This window comes from Aspergillus costaricaensis (assembly GCF_003184835.1).
Source record: "Aspergillus costaricaensis CBS 115574 unplaced genomic scaffold BO79scaffold_33, whole genome shotgun sequence".
NCBI classification, from domain to species: Eukaryota; Fungi; Ascomycota; class Eurotiomycetes; order Eurotiales; family Aspergillaceae; genus Aspergillus; species Aspergillus costaricensis.
Window position 1 is genome coordinate 298292 of NW_020291833.1, and position 25399 is coordinate 323690.

The 25399-nt window shown below is 49.3% G+C and overlaps 11 protein-coding genes across 11 annotated transcripts; 2 read left to right on the forward strand and 9 right to left on the reverse strand.

Moving 5' to 3' along the window:
- Positions 1-702: 702 nt before the first annotated feature.
- BO79DRAFT_201447 (NAD-dependent epimerase/dehydratase family protein) lies at positions 703-1904 on the reverse strand (the record flags this gene model as incomplete). Its single annotated transcript, XM_025681572.1, has 1 exon — positions 703-1904. The coding sequence occupies exon 1, from the start codon at positions 1669-1671 to the stop codon at positions 703-705; it is 969 nt and encodes a 322-aa protein (XP_025536109.1). The 5' UTR covers positions 1672-1904.
- Positions 1905-2173: 269 nt separating this feature from the next.
- Positions 2174-4502, reverse strand: BO79DRAFT_273760 (uncharacterized protein). Its single transcript, XM_025687536.1, has 2 exons — positions 4009-4502; positions 2174-3948 (listed from the first exon to the last, which is right to left on the reverse strand). Exons 1-2 carry the CDS (start codon positions 4125-4127, stop codon positions 2529-2531), a joined length of 1539 nt encoding a protein of 512 aa, XP_025536110.1. The 5' UTR covers positions 4128-4502; the 3' UTR covers positions 2174-2528.
- Positions 4503-5112: 610 nt separating this feature from the next.
- Positions 5113-5990, reverse strand: BO79DRAFT_201449 (uncharacterized protein; the record flags this gene model as incomplete). The annotated part of the gene is made up of 2 exons (XM_025681573.1): positions 5372-5990; positions 5113-5305 (listed from the first exon to the last, which is right to left on the reverse strand). The coding sequence occupies exons 1-2, from the start codon at positions 5926-5928 to the stop codon at positions 5113-5115; spliced, it is 750 nt and encodes a 249-aa protein (XP_025536111.1). The 5' UTR covers positions 5929-5990.
- A 1262-nt stretch (positions 5991-7252) lies between these two features.
- BO79DRAFT_240020 (uncharacterized protein) lies at positions 7253-8325 on the reverse strand (the record flags this gene model as incomplete). Its single annotated transcript, XM_025684981.1, has 4 exons — positions 8229-8325; positions 7944-8139; positions 7580-7881; positions 7253-7526 (listed from the first exon to the last, which is right to left on the reverse strand). Exons 1-4 carry the CDS (start codon positions 8303-8305, stop codon positions 7253-7255), a joined length of 849 nt encoding a protein of 282 aa, XP_025536112.1. The 5' UTR covers positions 8306-8325.
- A 1731-nt stretch (positions 8326-10056) lies between these two features.
- BO79DRAFT_273767 (uncharacterized protein) lies at positions 10057-12946 on the reverse strand (the record flags this gene model as incomplete). Its single annotated transcript, XM_025687537.1, has 3 exons — positions 12474-12946; positions 11399-12410; positions 10057-11335 (listed from the first exon to the last, which is right to left on the reverse strand). Exons 1-3 carry the CDS (start codon positions 12919-12921, stop codon positions 10057-10059), a joined length of 2739 nt encoding a protein of 912 aa, XP_025536113.1. The 5' UTR covers positions 12922-12946.
- A 369-nt stretch (positions 12947-13315) lies between these two features.
- BO79DRAFT_210968 (putative methionine aminopeptidase, type II) lies at positions 13316-15355 on the reverse strand. The gene is made up of 7 exons (XM_025682924.1): positions 15248-15355; positions 15030-15191; positions 14362-14966; positions 14046-14309; positions 13836-13997; positions 13697-13783; positions 13316-13647 (listed from the first exon to the last, which is right to left on the reverse strand). Exons 1-7 carry the CDS (start codon positions 15288-15290, stop codon positions 13591-13593), a joined length of 1380 nt encoding a protein of 459 aa, XP_025536114.1. The 5' UTR covers positions 15291-15355; the 3' UTR covers positions 13316-13590.
- A 671-nt stretch (positions 15356-16026) lies between these two features.
- BO79DRAFT_179726 (methionine aminopeptidase) lies at positions 16027-17409 on the forward strand (the record flags this gene model as incomplete). Its single annotated transcript, XM_025680050.1, has 5 exons — positions 16027-16180; positions 16233-16263; positions 16316-16635; positions 16710-17256; positions 17312-17409. Exons 1-5 carry the CDS (start codon positions 16037-16039, stop codon positions 17407-17409), a joined length of 1140 nt encoding a protein of 379 aa, XP_025536115.1. The 5' UTR covers positions 16027-16036.
- A 77-nt stretch (positions 17410-17486) lies between these two features.
- On the reverse strand, positions 17487-18343 carry BO79DRAFT_210969 (uncharacterized protein). Its single transcript, XM_025682925.1, has 2 exons — positions 18291-18343; positions 17487-18227 (listed from the first exon to the last, which is right to left on the reverse strand). Exons 1-2 carry the CDS (start codon positions 18308-18310, stop codon positions 17519-17521), a joined length of 729 nt encoding a protein of 242 aa, XP_025536116.1. The 5' UTR covers positions 18311-18343; the 3' UTR covers positions 17487-17518.
- Positions 18344-19212: 869 nt separating this feature from the next.
- BO79DRAFT_201460 (uncharacterized protein) lies at positions 19213-19937 on the forward strand. Its single transcript, XM_025681574.1, has 2 exons — positions 19213-19653; positions 19722-19937. The coding sequence occupies exon 1, from the start codon at positions 19275-19277 to the stop codon at positions 19602-19604; it is 330 nt and encodes a 109-aa protein (XP_025536117.1). The 5' UTR covers positions 19213-19274; the 3' UTR covers positions 19605-19653; positions 19722-19937.
- Positions 19668-21351, reverse strand: BO79DRAFT_273783 (Zn(II)2Cys6 transcription factor domain-containing protein). The gene is made up of 3 exons (XM_025687538.1): positions 21173-21351; positions 21082-21108; positions 19668-21033 (listed from the first exon to the last, which is right to left on the reverse strand). Exons 1-3 carry the CDS (start codon positions 21272-21274, stop codon positions 19948-19950), a joined length of 1215 nt encoding a protein of 404 aa, XP_025536118.1. The 5' UTR covers positions 21275-21351; the 3' UTR covers positions 19668-19947.
- A 1826-nt stretch (positions 21352-23177) lies between these two features.
- On the reverse strand, positions 23178-24956 carry BO79DRAFT_273793 (MDR family MFS transporter; the record flags this gene model as incomplete). Its single annotated transcript, XM_025687539.1, has 2 exons — positions 23178-24680; positions 24747-24956. The coding sequence occupies 2 exons, from the start codon at positions 24954-24956 to the stop codon at positions 23178-23180; spliced, it is 1713 nt and encodes a 570-aa protein (XP_025536119.1).
- Between the last annotated feature and the right edge of the window lie 443 nt (positions 24957-25399).

A 25399-nucleotide genomic window follows, 5' to 3' on the forward strand; every position in this document is an offset into this window, starting at 1 on the left:
CGATCGGAAGCTTTAAAGGATGCAAGCTGCGAGCTCGCAGTCAACAGCCCAAGGCACGCCATTTCCAAGATATCTCGCGACGAGAGATAACGGAGCATCAATGCAAGGACCTCCTCATGGCAGGCCACTCATGTTCTGCACTCCATACCGCGTGTGATCAGATACTAACCACTTCAAGCGAGGGCCCTTCATGCATGATTAGATCGAGGGCCATTTCTTGGCTAGTCAGCCGTGTTTTCAAGTCGTGATTTAGGGCTTCAATTGCTTCATCGGAAGTGCGTCGAATGGACCTTTGAACGTGCAAGAGCCATGCGATAACGAAAACAATAATGGTAGACCGTGATAAAATTCAAGTTTGCAGAGTATTCTTCTTGTGACACAGTTTACATTCAAATTGCAGTTGATCAATGCTTCTAAGCGAAGCGGGAGATGGTGCATTGGTGGAAATGGCGTCATCTGGAGGGGTGCAGTTGCGTGATGAGCCTGTCAGTTGGCGAGATCGGGGAGATAAGCAGTTTTCATGTCCCCATTCGACCATGACTAGTGGGAAGAATCTAATTCCACTAAAGTACCGAGAATAGCACGTACTGTTAAACTTAAAAAGGTGAGGATTGCTATTTGTTGGTATTACAGACTGATTTGGTTCATTCGCTTCGATATCGGCAGAAAATATTTCTATAGGCGACATGCCCTACCGGCCAGTCACTCCTCATGAACCCATCCGAGGATTCTATTTGCCTTTTCAGCCGTGAAGAACGACTGATTTCCTTTGAGCTCGCGCCGAATCTCGGTATCGGGATAATACTTCTTCGCAAGCTCAATCGACCGCGTGTCCTGTGTCGTCGTCGGAGCAACAACATTAAAAATCTCGCACCCATTAAGTTTCTCAGCCTTCTCCACAGACAATAAGCAGGCTCTCGCAGTCGCATCCGGGCTCACCCATCCCCACAAGCTTTTGACGGCCGAGTCATCCCAATTCTCCTTGTGTCCTTTCTGTGCCTCCTCGCGGGACGCCACGGCATGGATACGCATACACGCGATTTTCATTCCGGGGAACCAGCGAGCAAATGTTCTCGCTTGGGTCTCAGCTTCTTGCTTGGCCAGTGCGTATGAATCTGTCGGATTGGGTGGTGCTTCTTCGTCCACGGGGAAATATTCGAATCTAAGCGGTTGCGTGGCATATTCCAGACCGATCGCATTCACTGACGACGCGTAGCAGAATCGTTTAATTCCTAGTTGCGCAGCGGCGTAGAAGCCATTGAATGCCGATGTAACATTGTTGTTGTGAACCAGCTGGTCGTCCTTCCCTATGGGGTCTGGTATGGCGGCAAGATGAATAACGGCGTCACAGCCTTTGAAGGCTTCCAGCGTGGCTTCGTAGTCATTGGCCGTGTCGGCGGTCTTCATCTCGGAATTGGGCGTTCCATCGTACTCGGTATCGGTTCGGTCAACCTGGACTGTGGAATGGCCGGCCTGAGAGGCTTCTTTGACAACAGCGCGTCCTACGGTGCCGCGGGCACCGGTGATAGCGATTTTCATATTAGCGGTTGGATTGAGGCTGGAGAAATTCCTGCGGTGGATTTGGCGGATCTGATATGGGATTTGCCGTGTGAGAAGTCGGGAGGGAGCTATGTGCACCAAAAAATTGGTCAATTGCAGAGGAGTTGACATATTTATCTAGGAATTTGATGATGCAGGGATATTCACATACTGGCGGACCTGATAAGATGGTGGTCTGAGTCCATGACGTGAATATGATGGTAGCGAGCAATTCTCATGGCGGTGGTTACTGCGAGGCCCATGACGCCAGAATGACAATCCTGGATCTCGGCATGGAGCTCACCCAGCCTACCATAATCTGTGTTCCATATTGAAAAAGCAGGTGTGCCTGGGGTAAACCATTCTAGGACGTCTGAAATGTTCGTGGATGATAATGATGTGGTGAATGCGGGAATCGAAGATGTGATGTCATTCCGAGGGGATCGTCTACATCGTTCTGAACCTGAGCCTAAGGCAACGACACCCGTGTCAGCCTTACCCGACGAATTTAGGTGTTGTCCCTCACCTATATACTCGGATCATTGCATAGTGGTCGTTCCAGCTACAGGGTCATTTTTCTACAGTGTCCTATTAGGGTTATCTTTATTTATGAGGAAGAAGAGGAAGAAGAAACGATAGAGTATGGTAAACGTTCCAAATTTTACAGTGGAACTGTTTTGTGTGATGTAATTCGGTATGTGCGAGATAGAGGTCCAGGTAGAATATCTCCTGTTAGCCTCCCTCTACAACACAGGTCATAGACAGAATCTGGGCTCACGAGCGAGCGATTCCATCATAGATAACAAAGAGTGTATAGTACATCAACAAAAGAAAGGTAGCGAACGAGTGGATAATATCCATTATATCCTTATAAGCCGAGGATATGTGACCGATGGGTGACTTGAGAATATTCCAAAAGAGCGTGGGATTTAGGCTTGGTGAATAACGGCAGAGTCTCAGGCCGCTTCTTAGCATCTTTACCATCAGAATTATGGCTTCGCGGCCGACCCGTTGGCTTGTGGCCCAGCTTGCTGAGCAGCCGCTGCATGCATTTGGGCGTTCTTCTTCTTCCTTCTGTGTGAGTTGGGCTTGTTCTTTTTTTTAGGCTGAGCGGGCTGCTCTGCCGGTGCCGCCTGATTTCCAGGCGCCGGCTTCGGGAGTGGTACTGACTTTAACTCTGGCTCCGTTTTGATCACGGGCTCGGGTTCTGTCTTTCGTTTGAGGTCCGGTGGAGGGAGGGGTTGCAATGGCGGCTGTGTCTGCGGCTGCGCCTCGGGCTTTTGCTCGGGCTTTTGCTCGGGCTTTGGCTCAGGTACGGGCTCTGGCTCTTGTTCCAGCACCGACTCGGGTCTTTGCTCTATCTCCAGCTCTGGCTTCTGCTCGGGCTCCTGCTTTGGCGGTTGCTCTGACTCAAGCTCCCGATCTGGCTTTTGATCTGTAATTGGCGGCTCCGTCTCTGGCCGAAAGCTTGGTTCTCGCTCTGGCTCTGGATCCGGATCTGCCCAGTCTACAGTCTCTCGCCTAATCAAAGGGGGCGAAGGAGCAAATGCCGGAAACTCCCTAGGGGGAGAATCACTGCAAGATGACGCCCAATTGTATCCATTCTGGGCCGGAGAGGCTAAGAAAGCCGTTGAAGGTGGGATCGGCGATTGGGGCCGTGAGTTCACAGCATTTACGACAGTTGGCGTGTCATCTGCGGAAAGCGGCTCATTGGAGTACCGTGGCGAGCTCTCATCCTTATCATCCGGAGATTCGGTAGTCGACTGCTTTTCTTCAGCAGGACCTTTCTCCTCCGAAGGGATTTCTGCATGGCCGTTGGTCTGGTGGTGTCCGTTCGGTGCGGTTTCCCGCAGCGAAGTCAATTTATCCGCGTAGATCTCCAAAGTCGTGTACATCAAGAATCGGTTGAAATCGTCATCAGAACCCAGGCCGTCGCGCACGACGCGGTACCTAAAGCTGAATTCATCCTTTTCGAAAGCAGCAGCGAGCTTGTCCCGGATGAAACTCTCGAACCATGAATCGTGGCCCGGAAGTTCCGAGTACACCTTGCTAACAGTCTTCAGAAGTTGTCGCGTTGACACTTCTTCACTGAAAGTCAGCATATACCGTTTAGCGTGTTCCTCGAGTCCGAAGATGCTGTAGCGCCTCGCAGCATGATAGGCATAAACGCTGCGCTCGAATTCGCGAGCCCAAGGGCAATTCTCCGGGCCAAGATCGGTGGGCTTGAGTGTTTCATAGCAGCCGGTGCTGAGAAAGTGAATGAACGTATGTCCGATATCTTCGTTGATGTCGCTGATATGGAGTTCCGATGAGTTGTGTGATAAGCTTGAATAAGGGCGCAGGTGGTATTCAGCGATCTTGAAGTGGGTTTGACCGATGACAACGGTGGCAATCGGTGTCGTGTAGCAGCTGGATAAGCCCCAAAGTCAGTAGATACATCAGGGAGCAATGCGCGATGATTTGATTGACCTTATCTCTGGCTGAGGGTATTCTGTTATCGGGATCTCCTGAACTTGTGCGTCGTTTTCCTGAGAGCGCAGGAGGTTGTAGTACAGCCGCTTGTAGTTCTTCTGGCCCATTGTGTCCATCAATTAGCCCAATGGCTGATGAGATGAGTCGATAAGCTGGTTGAGGTGGGAAGGTATGAGAATTGAGGAATGTTTGTGCTGCTGCGGCACGGATTGTCTTTTAAGAAAGGGATGAAAGGCAGGGCGGATGAGTGGATCTCTGAAGTCTCTCGAAGCCAACTCAGAGCCGCCTGGACTAGCGCCCAGAAACCACGTCAGTTGCATATGTAGATGCAAGGTTGTCTTTCATAACGTGTTTGGGAATGCACGAAAGTTGTGTGCATTTGATTGGGATGGCGGTGTTCCGGGTTGAAGTGGGTATGAGCTGGCAAGAACCCAGACCGCAATCGGGGAAACAGAAACACATCGGAGTGCTGTGCTGGACTGGCGATCAACCCATTGTGATGCTATTCTGAGGGCCCTGAGAGAAGATTATGATCTATAATGGGCTTCTAGTAGCCTCGTCAGATTTAGGAACCCGATTCGCCCATTTTCTCTCACAGACACTGTCGAATTGTGCCTTACGACAACCAAGCCTCGTCTTCGCCGGGCCGCCCAATGTCTCGGCGCCATGGTTACTCGGTGTCGTAGCTGCATGAAGAGCATTGCGAGTCCAGTGGTTGGAGCAAAGTCAATTGCACAGGATGCTGCATGGACAGGATGTGAGTTAGTATGAAACAGAGGAGTTCGAGGGAGATCATGCTAGAAATTCAGGCATCGGTGACGGGCGCCCGCAGTGGAGACGCGATCCACATGACAGCAACGTCCAAAAGTCGGTTGGTGCACGGGCGCATCTGCTGGAGTTTCTTGACTTTCTTTGCAACACCGCCACCGTTGTTTTCCCATCACTTTGAGCGTCTATCACTGTGAAGTTTCTAGTTAATTTTCGCCCGGGAAAGTTCCCTGATTTGTATTCATTCCTCACATTGTATCTGTATATTTTATCCCCTTCAACCACAACGACTAGTAATCTTGCTAATATGTCTAGAACTCAAGTCAAGTATGTCTACTCGCCTTTTACTTTGGATGTGCGATGCACCCAAACGTAGACAAACGGATAGACCGTTTCAGGCAGCAGTGTCCACAAAATAATCCCTGTACTCCACACCGACGCCACATATTCCCAGTTTTGTGGCACATTCCAATACCTCCAGAAGAAAACCCCGTAGGCTGTATAGCAGCCCAAGTATCGCATGAGCCTAGTATCCCCGTCAGCATCTCCCATAGCGGTGTAAAACGCAAGCAGGCAATTGCGAACCACATACCAGATTTCCAATGAATGACCCTTCGTATTCCACTCCTTCCACAGCGTCGCCAAACAGATCCAGCCGATCGGCATCTGTAGCAGAATTCCCGTCCAGTATGCTGTGACCTGCTCCCTTTCATCGGGCCACAGCATCGTCAATCCCTTCAGTACGCCCATTCCCGCAAGTACGAAGCCTACTATTCTCCGTACTAACCACGCCCGGTCGCGCTTTTCGTGTGCTCGCAAGATTGCGACTGCGACAAATCCTACGTCAAGTAGGAACCAAGCCAGGAATGCAAGGAGCTCAAAGGTGGTAGTTGTGGTCACTACCGCGTAGAAGAGTTCGTAGGCAAGTGTCAGACTCATGAATTGGATCCCCTTAGCTGACGCAGACGGGTATGTCCGGTCACTGTACGTGCGAATCATGCAAAATATGTAACAGAAGGCATAGAGAATCCCACAACTAATTATAAGGCCATCCTGAACGAACAAGTAGCTCTCAGGTGGGGAGAGAGCAGCGTCGGAAGGCTGTATTATCAGATGAGGAGTTTGACTGGCGAGGGTGAATGATGGCATTGTTTCCGGATGGTCTTTTCTTCCCGGTGTTATAGCATCGAAGCGAGAGATGTGTACAGAACCTGGTGCCTATATGGAGTATTATTGAGAGGTTAGGAGGGGTATCTCTGCGATAAGAATATATATAGCCTCGTCTTGACCGATCGGCTTGCCGCGGATACTTCTTCAGTAGATCGCAAATGCGGGTCACCCGGCTAGGAACCCTCGGGATGATGTCAGTGGTATGGGTACGGAAAAGGACTCTTCCAGTTGGATAGTTCAATATTAAGATGATTATAAAGCCTCTGTTTGCATCAGCGGAGGAAATTGACTAGGATCGTGGAAGACTAAATTCTTACCAAGGGTCTTGAGGAAATGGAGTCTTACCATAGACCTCTTATTCCTCTGCCTAACTAGCCTCTCTAACAGCTTCAACACTGTGGCTCATGATCCGGAACTAATTCCTGTTGCCTGGAATCAGCGTACTGCATTTCATCGATCAGGTTCATTTCTAATAATGTGTCAATCTGGATTTCTTCCATGGTGCGCATTGCTTCAATCTTTGAAGATGCATACTCACAATAGAAGTGACATAAAGGCAACCCCAAGTTCTGTTCCACTTTCATCGTAAGCTGTTGCAGACATCACACGAGCCCCTATCAGCTGGGTTCGTTGGTGGACCAATGCGACTGAACCTAAGTGATGGTTGTTGATGGTTGGAGTGGACACAAGAAGGCTGTGGTGTGGGTGTGGGGAAAGTGGAGGCCTGAGGTATACAAAGTAGAATCATATCATCTTTCCACCTTCTATCTTCGTGAAGCTTACCCCGTACACTTAAGAGTCCCACAAAATTGAACTTGCTGTTCATAAAAGTACCCGACTGAACTGTTTGCGTCTTATCCCATATTAATTTTGAATTTTCTTCAGTACTCCTCTTTCTTATAGTATGCTACTTGTTCCTCGCCGATTGAAGGCAGTGTCGGAAGAGACTACAATAGCGTCGCGTCTGAATGGTATCCGTATCTGCCCCCAATATGGCCCTACCACACGACTGGTGTTGCTCGGAGACTAATGGGTGTATATATACAATAGTCATTAGCTACAAACATCTCATACATGATTTATGCCTCACGAATACTGCATTATATCGTACTCCCGTGAGGCTGTGGACTCGCCCATCCTTCGGTCGGGGCTCAATGAGCCATATTGCAGCCAAATCACGCCATCGCGCTAAGATCACATTTATAAAGATTAACCATTCCCCACAGTCAACTGAGAATCTTAATTTCACGGTCAATGTCAATTTCATATTCCTAGGACGCTCCAGAAGGGAGCGCTGATGATTCTAATGCCCGCGATAATACCTCCAACCCAAGTAGCCACCTATCCCGGCGACTGTGACTACAAATGTGCCTAGATTGATCATAGCAGCCTTCAATTTTGGCTCCAAATAATCTTCAATGATCTTATGGAACTTGTCCGGCTCATTGCCTCGAGGGTACTTCTCTTCGGGAATGGGCACGTCTAAGAATGGACAGATCTCGTCCCAGCCCAGTCCATCCTCAAGTCGGACCACAAGAAGTCTATCCTTTGGCAGTGTTTCCTTCACTTCCCGGATGCTATTGCTTATAATCAGCCAGTTATCACCGTGAAAGCTAATAGCGACACTCACTATTCGACATAGTTCTTTCGAAGAGCCGCCTCGTTGTTCGGATGGCCGGGGTTTGTGCCGTCAGAGTATGCCCAGTACATTACATCGGCCAGATTGAAAAACTGACCCACTTCCGAGTCAAAGCGCCTCAAAATGTTCAGTGGAAATTTGTGGCCTGCCATGATCGCTTCTCCAATTGTGTTGTTGAACGACTTGACCCATTTGTCAGGCGAGCGCTCAGTCACGATAAATTTGACGTCCGGGTCTTCAATATAACCGGCCAGAGCTCGGAGTCCAATATAGCTTGGTATTTCCATCAAGCACTAATACACCTGGAAGTCAGCACCCGGCTGTAAATAAATAGCGGATTTTAAGGTCAACATGCGTCGAAACTTCCTATCCATCGATCAAGGTCTGGCGTCTCATATCTCTTGATACCAGAGAATCGATTATTATGAGCTAGGATGCCCTCTGTGAAAGCCTTGATGTGAGGCTTCCTACCCTTGAGCATCAGGTCAATCATGTGATATGGTGTATATCCAAGCATTTCCAGGGCTTCGTGGAGACCCAGAGTACCCGTTCTGTTATTGACATCCGTCAGTCCGAAAGATCTTCGTCTTGCTACCAGGATATGCCTGTCTGCATCTCATGCTGACAGGACACTCATTACCTGCTGCAGCTGGCTACAATGAGCCGCATCTTCTTTTTGTCGGCTGGCTCAGCCATCCGGTCAACTTGGCGCGACATTTTCGGTTCTACTACGTCTGCCCACGGTCGGAATTGTGAAAGTTGCGAAGAAACTCGAGACGACAGAGGGCCCCCATATTTAACTTGTTTTCTGTTCCAACTCCCAAGACCGGGTTGCAAGTTTTACGACTGGAGACTGAGCAGCCAGTGGGCTCGAAGGTAAGGCCTGCAGCTAATTCCTGGTGTCTCTCGGCTAGAGACTGGTCTAACGGCTCGACAGTTACACCTATTAAGAGCCTTCCTACATTGTCTGCTGTGGAGAAACAATGGCCATGACGGGCGGCATGTGGAGCCGTCATGGCCATTTAGGATCCTAGGCATAAGGCTAGCCTGCCGCACGAGGCTTGAGCCCGGAGAAAAAGGTCATCGATGGTACCTTCAGGACTGGACGTGCCTTGCTATCAGACTCACCGACCCATGACTGACAGTTGCTGGAAGGCCCTTTACTCAATTGTGTGTGAAAACCTCATGCAATGAAGGTAAGGTCGCCAATCTGGCAGCGAATCCTGGTGGTAAGACGGTTCACGGAGGATGGGGAGTCGAAGGTGTTCGGGAGGTGAGAATGCCGCATCGACTTAAGGCGTCTTACCGAGTCAGTCGCATTGCATTAACCCCTCTCACGCCACGCCCGCCTCGTAATTGACATAACATTCCGTTCCTATAGGAGCCTTTTTATGAGTCCTCCAAGGCCGTTATCGCTGCCCAATTTGGGAGTTACTAGCAACACGTTTTCAAGCCGGAATCCTGCACAACGAAATTGCAAGCCTCGACCCCCAACGGGCAAATTCCCCAGAATTTGGCATGGTACCGTTAAGAAGTCGTCCAAATAAGGAGAATTATCTACCATCACCTAATCGAATATCCAGACTGTTCTTGCCGGGGCTTGGCGGCGGATACAGTCATGCGTATCGCAAACCGCCATAGTACTTAAGTACCAGCCCGTCAACCGAGGATCCGACAGACGTTGCCGGGCATCAATACGAATACTATCGGACCTCCTCGAACAGGCTGTGCAGCTCACAAACTTACACCTACTATCAGCCTTTTCCCTTTGGTGCCTGGAACTGTATGACCCCCAGTATGATAGAAGTCGCCTAACAACTCAGTATGCCCATCAAAGTAATAGTATTGAGTCCAGGAAAATCCAATATGGTTTACCTCAACGCGGCCGCGATGATATGCTTTGAAGGGGACGATATCTTCCATGGCACCGGCCCACATGCCTAACTTTAAATGCGATGGACCCAGCTACAGCAAAGTTCACCAAGAGGCAACAGAATTACTCATACAGATAAGAGCAAAACCATTTCAATTCACAATAGTTAGTGTAGAGCAGTGAAAAAAAACACATATTCCGCATCCCCACTAAAGCCTAACGGCGAGCCACTATATCTGAGCTTCAACTCTTGGCTCTAGATTAACTTACTGCTACTCTAGCCTGTTGGCTGACAACAGCATCAACTAGGGAGATTCTACGCCTGGATATCTCGGCTCCGATTGTAACAAGTCCAATTCGTATCTAGAAAAAGGATTTGGCAATAGACAGGTAGGTCATTCCGTAATTCTTGCCTTAAATAAGGATTTTTGATCTGCCCCAAACCCGTTAGAGTCGGGTTATGCATAATCATGTCAATAATACATATTTGGAGAGAAAGACTAGGTGACCAAGATTCATACGATATAAGATGCTTGATTCTGGGATTTTTATCCACTCAAAACCCTGTAAGAGCTGAGATCCAAGCAGTAACAGGTCAATCGCTCACATCATCATGGCTTCTGTCCGCCTCATCACCACCAGTCTCCTCCCAAAACGCTCGCATGTTTTCGCGCGTAATATATTTCAAAACGCGCTCTCTATCCTCAATTGTGGAGACTTCTAATTCCATCGCATCTTTAAACATTCGTTGAAGCTTGAATCTGGCGAAGTGGCACATCATCGCTACTTCACGCACATCCAGATCCTGCCCGTCTTCACGGACAATCCACACATTTCCAATATCGTGGTTCCAATACAGAGGAGCCCATCCCCATGAAGGATCAGAAGGGTTGGTTCTCATCATCATGAATGCCGCATTCTGATTGCTGCTTGCCCACTGTGTTGCATCCCAGCCAGGCGGGTTAACATGAAATTCAGCGTCTGGGTCTTTCCAGAAGATGAGCGGTATGCCGAGGAGAGCGGAAATCGACGAATGAGAATTACCCTGGGTAACAGAAAGGAGATGCCTGGTTGAGCGTTTCAAGTCGATTGAAACGAACGGCTCCGATCCGTGAAGCTTTATCTCCCCATCGCAGCATATCTTCACGCCCCGAACAACCGTTGGAGCCCGATACTGCAGATCCCGAACGGATTCCCTGACATCCGTGCTTGCATACGTTATTAGGTAGTCCATCAGATGCCGAAAATCAGAAAGTTGTATATCGGCATATTTTTCTGGATAGACCTCCCGCATTGCAACCATCGGGCCATTGTATGCATGGGGAGGGCTCGCGGCGCCGGAGGCCCTTACGGAAGCCAGTATGCTTTTATTTGAGGGCGAACCGTCAAATAGATATGCCTCGCGATGCAGCAGAGTAACACAGTACCCGCCACTGCGCAGGGCTGATCCAAACAGACCGGACCCTAACTCTCGCCCTCGTACCTCGTTGTGTACGACATGCAATCTTCCTGTAATCGGTGAACCAGGACCAAGGTATGAACATACCAGCGCCTTTGTCCACCACACCCTGCACTCTTCATCGTATCGGCGCTGTGTAGGGACCCAAATCAGAATAGGCTCTGTCTCATGCACTGGGAAGAAAATGGCTCGCTTGTGCTCTGGTGAGGGACGGTCAGGTAGGGTAGCAAGCTTCTTGCAAAGCAGCTTGTGGGAAGAAAAATCGCTTTTCTGGCAATCCTTTGAACAATAATGGGTGCTGCGACAGCGCCCGCATCGCCGGGCTGGCGTTTTATTACACATCACGCAACAGTTATCGGGCTCAAACTTTGGGCGTGGGCGAGTCCTGGTGTGTAAGTCTTGACCCTTGCCCTCACTACGGCATGTTATAGTCAGTTATACAGTCGCGTATGCTTGAAAGCCAACAGGGTCGCCTCACATAAGTTGCAGCTTTGTCCACTTTGTGGTTTGTTCCGCCCTAGCTATGTCTACTATTTTCTGTCTCTGTCGCCACTCTTCCAGCGTAAGTTTTGAGAAGTCCGACACAAAGTCCGATTGCATGACGTTTGCTGTCGCCCCCGGGCGGATTATTCTGTTGAATAAACCTCTGATGCGGTTCACAAGGTCGTTTCCTAACTCGGTGGTAACGAGATATATAGCATCCGAGTTTAAGCACAGAACTCCCCAGGCAGGATAACACACGCCATGCCTACCCCGGGTCTCAATCGGATCGTGCATCGCAGCCAGGAACGTTTCACAAAGAAGACATGACTTCTTGCTACACCCAAAGTATTGAAACATTCTCCGTGGTCCACGGCACTCTTCATGATAACATATGAGCTGCATTTCAGCATGCAATGAAAGAGACTTGGCACAGGCCTGTTTGAACATTTGTCTATAGGGATCAAGCAACTCGATGACAGGTTCGGTTGCAATCCCAAGACCTAGTAGCTCCCAAGCTGTGGCAGTATCAACCATGTGTTCCTTTTGTAGTGTCGTCTTTGGCGCGGAAGGCACTAAAGAAATTTGAGCATGTCGGAGATCTGACTCCCAAAGAGTAATTTCCCGCAAACGCCGACAGTCCGTCAAAGGCCTGGCAACGGATTTCAAACCCACCCAAAGCCGTGAGCCAACTTTCGGACCAAGTGCATCCAAGAGTAAGTGATACACTTCTGCTGAACTGACGCAGCTGTAAGCCCCTTGCACCAAAAGAGTCCTGCAATCTGCGGTCATTCTCTTGCTATTAAAGCGCAGCAAAAGATCAGCCATCGATGTCCAGGTTTGAGCTGCCGACTCACGTCCAGGCCATGCCCGCGGATTCCAATCCGTGTCATTATGAATAATTGCGTATGTTCTTCGACAGGCGGAAATCCAGTAGTCAACTCGACTAGCGGTGTATTTGATCGAAGCGGCCTCAAATTCCGTCATGGATTTCGCTGGGATATTTGGCTCTGGTCAGCAGACATCCAGTTAGTCATGACTGTGTCAAACTATATCCCTCTCCAGAAGTATACCTTCAGTACTGACACAAGAGGTCAAATACTCTTCCAGCATCCGGCAATACTCGAGTGTTGCAGGATCAAAGCTACCGCAATCCGAACCGAATCCATCATTCCGTGCAACGTCCACAGAAATACTGCCGCTGCTTTCGCGCATTGAAGCTGCAGTAACCCCTTCCCACCCCTTGGACGGCGATAGCAGCTGGCAAATGCAGTCCAGAAACTTCCGCAAAACAAACTCTCTTGACGCAGACAGAGGTACAGCTTTTGCTGTCGCAGTGTCCATCTCGTCGTCAACTGCCACTTCAGTCTCAATTTCACTGTCTGTATCACTGGCAACGTCATCTTCGACCTTCTCGACCTGCGCATGGCTTCTTCCTTTAGTAAGATAGGCGAGAATATGCGCTGCCCAGACAACTCGTGCGACATGCTCTCCTTGAAGGTTAGACTTTTCGGATGACATGTTTGGGTTCTCTACCTCACGTACGGTATCAGTGATAGAGGAAGGTGCGATGTGGTGTTGGACAGCTGGCGCGGGGTAGCAAGGCTGGCGCTAATTTGCCAGTAGTCCTCTGATAATACTCTTTTGCATCATGGAGCCTTTCATTTACGCTTCCTGGTCTCAGGGTTTTCCTTCTACGCCTAAGCAAATAAATTGTGCTTCGATGCAGTAGGAAAGCTGCTAGTGAGCTTTGCTGCTTTCGTCGCATGCCAGCCGTTCTGAGAGAATCAGCAAACGAGTGTGATTTTGCACCACCTTGGCAGGATAGTAGACATGCATGGCGTTGTGGCGTATTTTACGTGGGCAATGGAGGTAAGAAACCAATCCGGAAGGTTTACGATTGATGAGAACGGCCTGGATAACAGAATCATATGATGCACTGAACTTATATTCAGTAGCTAGATGGTAAAACAATATGGGCCTGAAAAGAGAGACATGTCACAAGGAAAAAATACACTCGGATCTTCTTATGACATCCTGAAGAGTGCAGAGATGTCTGCCCCATGACGGAGAGCAGGCTGCACAGTTGCAGATAGCGACTGTACAAAGTGTAAAATCAACAAACAAGTAGACCGAGCCATGACCTACGTTAGTCTCGACAAAGATATAGCTTCAACTGAGACTAAATGCTTAGTAGTCATCACCACGACTAATCACTTCCTTTCCACCACTGTGGAGCAGGATAGTCTGGAAATTGTTAGGCTTTAGCTGATAATATTTGGCGGGAAGTTCTTACGTGTTCAAACTGAGCCGTGTATGAACCCTTCACATCAACAAGCGGCTCATAATATTCGACAATCCCATTATCGATCAAATGTCTCATCTGCATAATGAGTCAGAAAATATTCGAGATGTAAGTCGCTTCATCTACTCACCCCAAGATGGTATTTCTCCACCCCGAGACGCTCAAGGTACCGGCGGCAGAAGACAAGGCTTCCGAAATTGGCGTCGATCGTTTTCAGAAGATTCTTGGCAGAGGAAAGACGCAGGTTTGCACCGGAGACATCGGCGTTTCTTCCGTAGCCATAGACGCCCACCTGAAGAGCATTAGCATGGCTAAACGTATTGAACAAACAGAGACATACATCATCGTGGAGAACGCCTCTGCCGGTACTTCCAAATGTTTCGATGGCGAAGACTTCACCCTCCTCCATCTTGTCCGGCCTGTTGTTCTTGATGAACGGGACCTGTTTGCCACCATGGATATTATACTGAAGGATGTCATGCCCGGTGATATTCCGGATGGCTTTCACAGGGTGGGTCTTTCCGGCGATTTCGACCTCGTAGCTTTCCATGACTTCCTGGATCGCCGCGCCGATTTCACTCACTCGAGCGTCAATGCCAGCATGCTGTTGTAGTTAGCTATGTATCTAGGATTGCGTACCTGGAAGGAAAACGTACCATGATTCCAGTATTGGTTGCCTCCTTCACAGCCGTCAGGAGGTTGTCGTACGTGTGGTCGAAAGCAACAGTGAAAGCCGAGTCGACAATACGGCCGTTGACATGAACGCCAAAATCAACTTTCAGCACATCACCCTTATCCAAGAATACATCCTTGGCACCAGGATTGGGCGTCCAATGGGCTGCAACATTATTCAAGCACAATCCAGTAGGAAATCCCATTCCCGCCTTAAAACCGTCGCCGGGTTCAAGTCCTTGGTGGCCAGACAATGCGCGGACCCCGTCCTCAATGCCCTCAGCAATTGTAGTGAGACTCGCGCCGGGTTTGATGAGCTCATTCTGAGCGTATTGGCGAACCTGACGATGGATCTCGGCGGCTTGACGGTACTCGTCGAGAAATCCCTTATCCCAGAGACGTGAGTTGTAACGCAATTCCTCGTCCGTAGTGCGAGAGGTATTATCGTCCTTGTAAGGGACGCACTCCCCAATGGGATATCCCGATGGGAAGAGAGTCGAAACCAGCACACGGGGAGGATTCGACTGCTTGAGTGGCACGATTGCTTTTTTGGTCTTCTTCTTAGACCTCTTGCGTTTCTTTTTCTTGTCTATAAGTAGTATATTGTCAGAAATGCAGATGTTAACATGATTGGAGTGGGGTCTGAACGTACCAGCACTAGCAGCGGAGGTCTTCACTTCCACTTCTTCGTTCGCTTCACCGTCATCGTCATCGTCATCGCCGAGATTTCCGCCATCCAAATCGGCCGACTGGGAGCCATTGCGGGAAGGCTTGGGGTTGGGATTGGCAGGCTTGAACTCGGAGGAGTTGGAGCCTAAATGACGCAGACAGGTCAGAAGGGAGCTTCTTAAAGCTTCGCAGGTGTCATACCATCAGGAGTCTGCTGGTGGCCTTCGGGGCTTTTCGATCCCATGTTGCAATCTCAAGGCGCGATACTGACATCAATTGTGACACGTTAATAGTGGTCTGATGGTGAAAGAGATGGAAGAAAGACAATGCTGACATTCGATTTCTTTGTCTTGCGTCTAGTCATCCCCGATCTACTTTAGGATTAGCGCCGCCCCACTCGCCGCAAATACAACCACGGGACCACACTTCGGATTAACAGTCAATCCGGGGGATCGGAACCCTAGGCCTAGCAGCGATATTCCACGTGAGTACCATTTCTCAGAACGGAGTTATGCTGGAATTCAAATGCATAATGAAATTGGAGTAAAATATAGTGTACAACTTGGTCCATACAGCCGGATGTTGTACTCTATCTTCCAGCCAATGGAATCACCAACAAAAGCGGAGTTTAGTCGCGCCGGACATCCGTCGGAGATGGCACAGCACACTATATTAGTCGACCTCAACGATGTACTTTCTCTGCCCACTAGGAATGGTAGTGGTAATACTACTTTAAGCGCCTGGTACTAGTAGCTTTGAGAACTTTTCGGTGTCCCGAAGTCGGCTTCTGCTGGGCAGTCTGCCCGTCTCCATTAGGCAACCCAACATGGCAGGGAGTATATCTAGGAACAACGTGCGGGGAAGCCCTCAAAACTACGAGTACTATAATTTATTGGACAAACTCCAACATCGTTCACTTGCCCAGACAATAAAAATACTCAAGTGCGACTTCGTGCTACACACAACCGCAGCAGCGTCCACCTAAACACCATGACCTCCAAATTTGTCGCAAAACGCAGATGTCTTGGTGACGGGTGTGACAATGAATGTAGCACGCTGCAATGTCCCACCTGTCTCAAACTAGAGATTAAAGGAAGCTTCTTCTGCTCACAAGATTGCTTTCAGCGTAGCTGGGTGAGTACTACGTCGTATGCCCATCGAATAAATAAAGCTGATAACAGCCAAGAAAACACACAAAGCCATCCACCGAGCAAAGCGTAAGTTCATCAGCGTTATCCAAACCATCAATCTGGGACTGAGAAATATAAGAAACTATTCTGTACAATCCCTTTCCATCATTCAACTTCACCGGCTCGCTCCGACCCGTCTACCCACTATCCGAGCGTCGCACAGTCCCCACCACCATCCAACATCCAGACTACTGGCAAGGTGGCATTCCACAAAGTGCACAATCTTTCTACGATCGGAGAGCCAAATTCACCGTCCTAGATAAGGCAGGTCAGAATGCCATGCGAAAGGTCTGCCGACTCGCCCGCGAAGTCCTAGACATTGCAGCAGCTGCCATCAAGCCTGGGGTGACAACGGATTATATTGATGAGATTGTGCACAAGGCGTGTATAGAGCGTGATGTAAGCCCACCACGCCCCCGTTTCTAAAAACCCTATAAGAATCTCACCAAGGTGCTAATGCAAAAGAAATGCAGTCCTACCCCTCCCCACTAAACTACAACTTCTTCCCCAAATCCGTCTGCACCTCGCTCAACGAAGTCATCTGCCACGGTATACCCGACCAGCGCGTTCTGGTAGACGGTGACATCCTCAACATCGACGTCACGCTTTACCACGGCGGGTACCACGGCGATCTCAACGAGACGTACTACGTCGGGGACAAAGCGAAGGCGGATCCCGATTCCGTCCGGGTTGTCGAAACAGCGCGGGAGTGTCTGGGCATGGCGATTGAGCTGGTCAAGCCTGGGGCATTGTTCCGGGCTTATGGGGATGTGATTGAAGCGCATGCGCGGAAGAGAGACTGCAGTGTGATTCGATCGTTCTGTGGACACGGTATCAACACAGTGTTTCATTGTTTGCCAAGCGTGCCGCATTACGCTGGAAACAAGGCCGTCGGAGCAGCGAAGGAGGGGATGTGCTTTACCATTGAGCCGATGGTGGCGCTGGGGACGTATAGGGATATGATCTGGCCGGATAATTGGACGGCGGTGACGATGGATGGGAAGAGAACGGCGCAGTTTGGTAAGTATACTATTCCTACGAGGATACAAAATTATGTGTACTGACACTTTCGCAGAGCATACGCTCCTAGTAACAGCGGACGGAGTCGAGGTTCTGACAGCCAGACTACCAACTTCTCCAGGCGGACCAGTAGCATATCCAGTGTCAGAGTGATAACCAGCAAATAGTATATAGTATGAACCCCATAGGTAGCATTACAATACAATCACCTCATCTCCCCCACCAAAACCTACTACCACCTCATCTCCCCCACCAAAACCTACTACGTATCCAACGCTACCCTCGCCTCAGTCCCCCAACTATCCTCCAACACAACCCCAATACAATGCTTAATATGCTCCTCATGATCAAAGCTAGGCTCCACAATCACCCCCTCCAAGTCCCTAACGCGGAACATCTTCCTCCAATAAAACAAACAATGCACGACATGCCAGTCCCTCGTCATTTGCACTCTGGCAGACTGATTATCCGCCAGCGCCGCAACCTCCTCAATAGCCATGGGGACGGTGTGGTAATCGTCTGCGTAGTACGTCCAGCTCCCGTCGGGATTGGGCCCAGCGCGCTCGAACTCCGCGGTGAGCTCGTCGTCGCGGCAGTGTGGTGGTAGCCAGGCTGCGGCTAGGGAGTCGAATTTGCACCCTAGGGTGAGGGCTTCAGTGGTGGAGTTGCCGCAGTGGCAGGTTTTTGGGATGAGAGGGTGCGTATTTGTGGGAAGGATGGAGAGGATGAGGGTTTGTGTGAGGCTGATGAGGCCCCAGATGGCAAGAAAAAAGATGAGGGTGTTTCGGAGGAGGACAGACTTTGGGGTTGAGAGGAGGAGGGTTTTTATGTGGTTGAAATGGGAGGGGCGGTGGTTTTTGGGAGACAAGTTGTTGGTGTTGGTTGTGTTGGGTTGTAGGAGAGCCTCGTCTTCTTCATCGCCTGCATCTTTGGGAGTTGCCAGCTCAGGATCGGAGCGGGCGTTGGTTACCCTTCATTTGTTCTTGTGTGTTAGTCTCTGCGTAGTGTGGATTGTAGTGAGAGAAGTTGATTACCGTTCGTACTCGAAGCCCATAATGGCTCTAATTGATCGCCCGGATTTTTGTTGTGACAAAGGGGATGTAGAAATGCAGAGTGCTTCCAAAGGCTCACAAGATAAGTAACTGCGGCACAGCACATACAACGCCAATTAAAGAAACCTTTTCATAGTAATATGAAGCTAAGCTATGCCTCTACTAGCCTCAATATGGGCCGATATCACCCTCCGAACATCGGATAACCGCAATTGTATCCAGACCTACCTAATCCACCAATCAACCCAAACAATACCCATTTACCCCCCAAACCAGTAACCAACTCTTCCTAATCCAAAAGCAATGTGACATCCCATTCCCATACATCCCCGAAACCTCATCCGTAGTAGCAATCAGCCTAACTGAAGCTATCACACTCAGCCCCGACAGCCCCACCAGACTAGCATATTAAATGAGGGGTTCGAACCAGTTCGGCGCGATCTGGCCTCCCTTTGCCATTTATCGACCTTCCTAATTCATAAACATGCATTTGTCTCCTCTCATGTGGCTGCATGCGTTCCTGTTCGAGTATATGCGCGTTTCGCATTAGTCCATGTGCGTATCCTATCCATGGCACGTGGTTGGTTTATTCGCAGCGGCGAACATGGTGCCCTAAGCCACTTCGGGTGAATTGTCTCATTATAGAGGCTGATTCTTTCTGGGCGAAATTTCCTTTTTAAAGAGAGGAGTGGAGGTGCTTCGCAATGTTCGCTGTGGTTGGACCTTCTGTTGCTCATTCGGAGTTACGGGGGAGATTCTGAGATTGGTGCGGTTGTATGGCTATTACTACTAGTTCTAGAGGCATGGGACTATTAGGCGACAGGGATAAGGGATCAATCTATGGGATATTCATAAGCAAGCGGTATCGCTCAGCCTCCGCCGTACTTAGTTCCCACTGTAACCCCAAACACAGGAATTTTTACTATTATTTTGGTACTACCATCGTTGCCTACTCAAAATCCTACCATGAAGCTCTCAGCCATCTTCCTCCAGGCAGGCGCCCTTCTCATCGCTACCACTCTAGCAAGTCCCCTTCCGGTACCCGAGGATGGCTCTATCAGAATCCCCGTCAAGGGCGCCCCGGCTGAACGTGACGACGGCTCCATCCGCATCCCTGTGAAGGGTGCTCCTGCTAAGCGGGACGACGGTGTAAGCAGAATTCCAGTCAAGGGCGCCCCAGAGAAAGAAACCGACGGCGTCATCCGGATTCCTGTCAAGGGCGCCCCAGCCAAGCGTGAGGACGGCTCGATCAGAATTCCGGTTAAGGGTGCCCCAAACAAGCCAACTCAGGAGTAGGGACGGGTTGTTGGATGCGTTGCTTCATGTACGATGCATAATGCAGAATGTAAGTAATTTGATATCGTTGAAAAATCGGCTATGAAAAACGCTTGTATTAACAATGAAAATGCTCAGTCCAACATTGTTCCCCAATGAACTCCCAAGCTCCGAGAATGTGCAATTTGTCCCATAGTGTTTGCCAGGAAGAAATTGGAACTTGTGGTGGTGGTCAAGCTAAGCGAGTTGGTGACTGAAGAGAAAACGGGATGATCTATATATGAAAACGGGTCATTAGAAGAAGGTTATGCGCAATCAGAGGAATGACGTTAGCTCACCTTGCATAGAAGTAACAAGCAATCTCTTAAGGACCTCTCTGCGTAATCAAGCCGTATAACTCGTGATTCTTTGCCTTTTCAGCCGCACGCTTGACCAGAATCCCTTCGAGAATGTGAGACGCCTTCTCAGTTGTCTCAGTGGCCTCAGTAAGCATCTTATTCGCCCTTGGCTTTTTTCCAATCATATCAGGAAGTCGCGCTAGTAAGCGACGAAGATCTCTGAAGTGGATGTTCGCCAAAGTGTGGACGAGCTCCCGACATACAGCCTCAATTTGAATTTGATACCTTCCTATGAAGACGCTAGCTTCGGGTTGGAGATCTGCTGGGTCGTCTGGCAAGGTCCTCTGTGGCTTGTCCTGGAGCGATAGTAGTAGGTCGCAAAGATCTCTCGACCTTATGGCAAGCTGCTGAATTAAAGCCATAAAAATCATTGAGTTTGTGGCACAAATATCGCAGTTGGTGCAATCAAGTACCCGGGTACATGTATCAACACCGGTGTGCAGAGACGTGAGCAAGTAATCAAGACGCTCACTGTGGTCGATATTACTCCTTTGGTCGTTGTCACCTCCAACCCTCTCCAGCGTGTCGGCAAGCGAGTGGATGCACTTGCAATTCTGGCCCTGATTCTTAGACGGGTCCTGTGAAGTGACAGGCGTATGAGGGTTTCGAACAAAAACGCTGGGGCCGCCTTCACTTGAATACGATGTAGCTGGCGACACCAAATGGGAGGGCTTCAGATGTGCCTCTGAGATCAAAGGAGCCGTTGGGTAACAGGGCATATTATCGTCTAAAGTTAAGTTCAGCCCTGGGTGTTCCGTCGTGTTCATGTTGCAAAATTGACCCCAGTCTTGGTAGGAATTGATCAAGACAGGCTCGGGCCGTACGAGTGGTGACTGTATTCTGGGGGTTGGTCCAACTGGCGACGGGCAATGTATACGCAGTGCTCCGACACCATTGGTCCGCCGCCGCTTCAAGGGAAGTGTCGGGAGGTCTGAGGCGGGATGTTTCAAGCTTAACGGCGTGGAGGATGCGGGCGTAGGAGTGCGGTATGTGCAATCGGTAGATGACTCTTGGCACCTTTCGCAGCCATACAGATCACCATTGCATTTGAGCTTTACAAGTATTAGTCCTACCCAGGGTTTGATCGCTGACTGACTGACCTTTTGAGCCCGGCACGGTTCACACGCCTCATGACAATATGTCAGCATCGCCAATATATGTCGCCCAGACGACAATGAATGGATCACTTACCAGTACAGCAGAGTTGCGAGAATCCATACCGACCTTTCTCGATAAATCAATGAACTCCAAATTCTTAGACGTGCTGTTGTTGCAGCGAAATGCACCGAACATTACGTGGATTGCCTTTAAAATATTTGTGAAAGCACTGGTTGAGAGACGCTGTAGATCTAATGTTCCGTAAAAAGAAAAGATTCTCATCCAGAATTGAACTCTGAGATATTGTCGATGAAGGGCGAGCCATCTTCCTTAAATGTCGTCAAAGACGCAATATTATCGATGCTCTCTCATGCCGCCAGATGATACGAAATAGGGTGGGCCTAGAATCACAACTTGTCCTGGCGATAATATCGCGCCTTGTTTCCCGCCTGCAAGCTCACTGTGCCGCATACTGCTTGGTGTGTCCCGCTAAGCTAACCGCTAAGAACTAGAAGCCGCTACTGCAGCTGAGGTTGACCTTCGGAACACCGTCGATAAATTAGGCCATTCTGATTGATGGCCTTACGCATGGTGACTCAGGTTAGCCGCCCCGATCCCTGTAGGAGCTGGCCGGGAAGTTCAGGCGTTACGCCCACTTGCGTTATCTCGCTACATTGACGGCATCACATTCCCTCGATCGGAGGAGCGGGGTATCACATAGCAACTCTTGGCTCAGCCGTCCGAAGATCCTTTTTCGCCAATTAGGCTCTGTAAATTCCGCTAGGTTGCGTTTGGATGCGGCCCGGAAGCTAATGCACTGGATCCGTTCCACACACCACGCTGAATTTAACGAGATCCTGCCGGACGGCGCTTATGCTTCGCTTTTTGGCTACCCAAGCCTGCTGGCGGCTGAGTTGGTCGAGTGACTTAGAGCGAGAATAGACGCCAATCTCACAATGGTGACATGAATAGGTGGCCATCGGCTGACCCAGACGGTATCAGTGGGCGGTGCTAGGCTGAATGCGCCTTTGGATCATGGATATGTCTCCGCTCTTTCAAGAACCATCACACCTGTGATTGTGGGATACATCGCACTAAGCGCGCGTAATGAGGACCCCTATTGGAATCCAACCCCGACACTTCCTTCCTTCTGAATTGGATGCACTCCCAAACCTGAAGCGGGGTTTCTATCGCCACCCATCTTGATGGGCTCTGGATGATCAAATGCGGTGTTTTCTTCATTGGACCAAGTAGGACGAGAGTTGCTGCTATAGCCTAGGATTCCCGAACCAACCCAGGCGTTCCCCGCACAATCTTGCGCGCTCAACATTGGTTCGAAATGACTCGTCACTCCCCAGACCGGTGTTAGGTGTGTTGGAGAGTTCCTCAAATCATCGCTCAAATTTCCACTAACAGGCAGTCAGGATGGTATGGGTGTTCTGTAACCCAGAACCTATCAGCGTCGCCGAATGAGTCAAACTTTGCAAGATACACGAGGGTCACACTCCCAGCCAACATTATTCTCCGGTCATCAGTCGGTAACTCACAGCGCTTAGTATTTTGCCCGACATACTGAGTCATTTACACTCAGTTCACTCTAGTTCGCTCTCCATCCAGGAAAGGTGAGCACGATGAATTCTGGACTTGGAAAATGTGAAAAAAATCATTCGTATGTTGCCATCACTTCAAAGCGTTCTGCGCGCGACAGTCGATAATGGAGAGGGGTTACGCAGAAGGTATGTTGTAGCACAGGCAAGCAAGCAGCGCGACTCTCTATCACATGACCTGTATCGATGTTACGCGTGCCCAGCAGCTAATACTTAAGTTCGACAAATTTGCAGTAACTGTGCTTTATGTTCTATCGAGTACACCTTGTGAATAAAGTATTCGAATAGTGCTTATCAAGGAATTATGGTAAAAGCTTCTACTTCGACACTGTATTAATAGCATAAGTACCTGGGTGAGACGCTCACATCTCCTTTAGACGGGCACTTCTGTATAGATGTCATCTTAGATCAATACCCTAGCTAATTGATGCGAATAGCATTAGATATGAGCAAGAAGCTCCCTTGTGTCCTGCAAATTATCTAGGCATAGCTCAGCATGCATCCAATGGCTGCCTCTTGCTATCAGTACTCCCCGATGCATCATCACCAATCTCAATACCTTTAGCTACCCTCTTTACATTTTTCCACTCCATAGCAAGTGTCGGGAACAGAGCCAGACAAGACATTGCTAACGCCAGAACGAATGTCTTCATGATGGCGTCGCTGTACGCTTTAAGAACCACTGGCAGCTTTGCAGGTGGCACCAATTTTCGTATGGTAGTTGCGCCACTTGCAATGACCCATGTTGCATAAATACCCTCGATGTCATCCAAATTTGCTGTAAGAAAGTTCGTGAAAAGGTTCTGCGCGACCGCTAGAAACACTGCCCCATTTAACTGTTGCGAAAACATAAGAAGCGATGCGCCGACCGGAATATCGACGGGATCTAGGCACGTCTGCACAGCGACATTCGCTTGTTGAACACCAAGACCTAGGCCAAAACCGAAGATAACTTGATACCCAATCCATTTAGGGTGGTCGGTGTCCGGTTGAAATGTACTGAGTAATCCAGCTCCAATAGACATGAAAATAACGCCTGCAAACATGAAGGGGTTGTAGTAACCCAGGAGGCTGACGAGGGAGCCGGAACCGATGGAGCCTACCACCATGGCGAGCACGAGAGGGAGATTCATAATCCCCGATTTTTCGGCATCGACGTTCTTGATAGCTTGGAACCAGATCGGAAGGTAGTAAAGCATGACCATAGTGCTTGCACTAGTACACATGGTGAACACAATTCCTGCGAGGACTGAACGTTGTTTGAAGATGCGAGGGGGAACCATTGCTTTCTCTTTGAGACGGTACTCTGCAAATGCGAAGATGCCGAACAATGTCCCGAACATAACGAACAGAAAGATAATGCGCCAGTTGCTCCAGTTGTATGTTGTACCGCCCCACTGAAGTGCAAGAAGGAGACAGGTTACAGCAGGAGCCATTAGCAGGTTTCCAATAGGGTCGAGTTGATTGAACTTCTCTCTGAGACTCCAGTCCCCCTTTTCAGGTGGGGGAACGTCTAGCAGAAAGAATATGGCAATCACCGCAAGCCCTCCCAGGGGCAAGTTGATGTAAAAACACCACCTCCAGCTGACCTCTGTGGTGAATACTCCACCGAGAATTGGGCCCAACACTGATGATATGCCGATAATAGCACCAACAGCACCTTGAAACACCGGTCGCAAGCGAAGGGGCACGGTAAGAGCGATTATAATAACGGCTCCGGAGTATATTCCTGCTGTTCCAAGGCCTGCTATCGCGCGGCCCAGGATGAGTATGAAGGAAGAGGGCGCAGCACCGCAGATAGCGGAGCCGACCTCGAAAATAAAAATGGAGAGGAGGAAAACCCATTTGATCGGATAGAAAGTGTAGATGCGACCGTATGTAAGCTGGGACGCAGACGCTGCTAACATATAAGAGCTTCCATACCAGCCAATATCGCCAATACTATGAAAGTGATCAGTGATCTTCGGAGTTGCCGTAGCCACAATCAGGCGGTCCTGGCAATGCCCGGATATAGAGTCAGTCATTTAAAAGGATTCAGATAGTGGCTTTCCATAACTTACCAGAGACACGAGAAATACAGCAATATACAAAGCGAGAGCGACGAGGATGGTTTTGGCAAGTGGGGGATATGTCGGTGAGCCGACTGTATCTAACTGCTGTGGCACATCTATACCACTACTTGACGTAGAGCCAGACAAAGCTTCCTCCACAACAGTCTCCTTCTCACAGACTGCTCCACTGTTATCTTGAATATGTGGTAAAGCAGACATGGGAACTGGCTGGCTGATATTGGAGGTGAGAGGTGAACACAAGGTCACAGATGAGCAGTTGAAGGGAGGAAAGTGAACTGGATGCTCTAATAGAAGCTGGAGGTCTCACAGCAGTGCTACGAGCATTGTAGGATGCTTTTGTGCTTGATTTGTGTTGCATCCGGAGAGCGATGAGTCCGAGGTTGGAAATACAGAAAACAAACCATAAAGGTTGCTTTTAGTGGCGCTTTGTGTTCCTCTGCAAGGATCCATACGATGCGTGATGTGGTTATTCAGACACAACATACGCGGTCTTCCATAAAATGTCTCAGGAACCGGCAACATCAAAATATCCTTTATCGGCCTGTTTCAGATTATGCAATAGTGTCGATTAAGTCCCTGATGAACCGGTGAGAAGCACTCCAGGTGCGGATGCCTTGGTGGTAGTCTTTCATATCGCTGGA

Coding starts and splice junctions, on each gene's coding strand:
- BO79DRAFT_210968 (XM_025682924.1), bottom strand. CDS start 15,290: ATGGGATCGAAAAGCCCCGAAGGCCACCAGCAGACTCCTGATG. Junction 15,192..15,247: donor CCACCAGCAGACTCCTGATG/GTATGACACCTG, acceptor TGCGTCATTTAG/GCTCCAACTCCTCCGAGTTC. Junction 13,648..13,696: donor ACACGGCTCAGTTTGAACAC/GTAAGAACTTCC, acceptor AACAATTTCCAG/ACTATCCTGCTCCACAGTGG.
- BO79DRAFT_273760 (XM_025687536.1), bottom strand. CDS start 4,127: ATGGACACAATGGGCCAGAAGAACTACAAGCGGCTGTACTACAACCTC. Junction 3,949..4,008: donor TACCCTCAGCCAGAGATAAG/GTCAATCAAATC, acceptor GGGCTTATCCAG/CTGCTACACGACACCGATTG.
- BO79DRAFT_201460 (XM_025681574.1), top strand. CDS start 19,275: ATGAAGCTCTCAGCCATCTTCCTCCAGGCAGGCGCCCTTCTCATCGCT.
- BO79DRAFT_273783 (XM_025687538.1), bottom strand. CDS start 21,274: ATGTTCGGTGCATTTCGCTGCAACAACAGCACGTCTAAGAATTTGGAG. Junction 21,109..21,172: donor CTCGCAACTCTGCTGTACTG/GTAAGTGATCCA, acceptor TATTGTCATGAG/GCGTGTGAACCGTGCCGGGC. Junction 21,034..21,081: donor AACCGTGCCGGGCTCAAAAG/GTCAGTCAGTCA, acceptor ATACTTGTAAAG/CTCAAATGCAATGGTGATCT.
- BO79DRAFT_210969 (XM_025682925.1), bottom strand. CDS start 18,310: ATGGGCTTCGAGTACGAACG. Junction 18,228..18,290: donor ATGGGCTTCGAGTACGAACG/GTAATCAACTTC, acceptor GAACAAATGAAG/GGTAACCAACGCCCGCTCCG.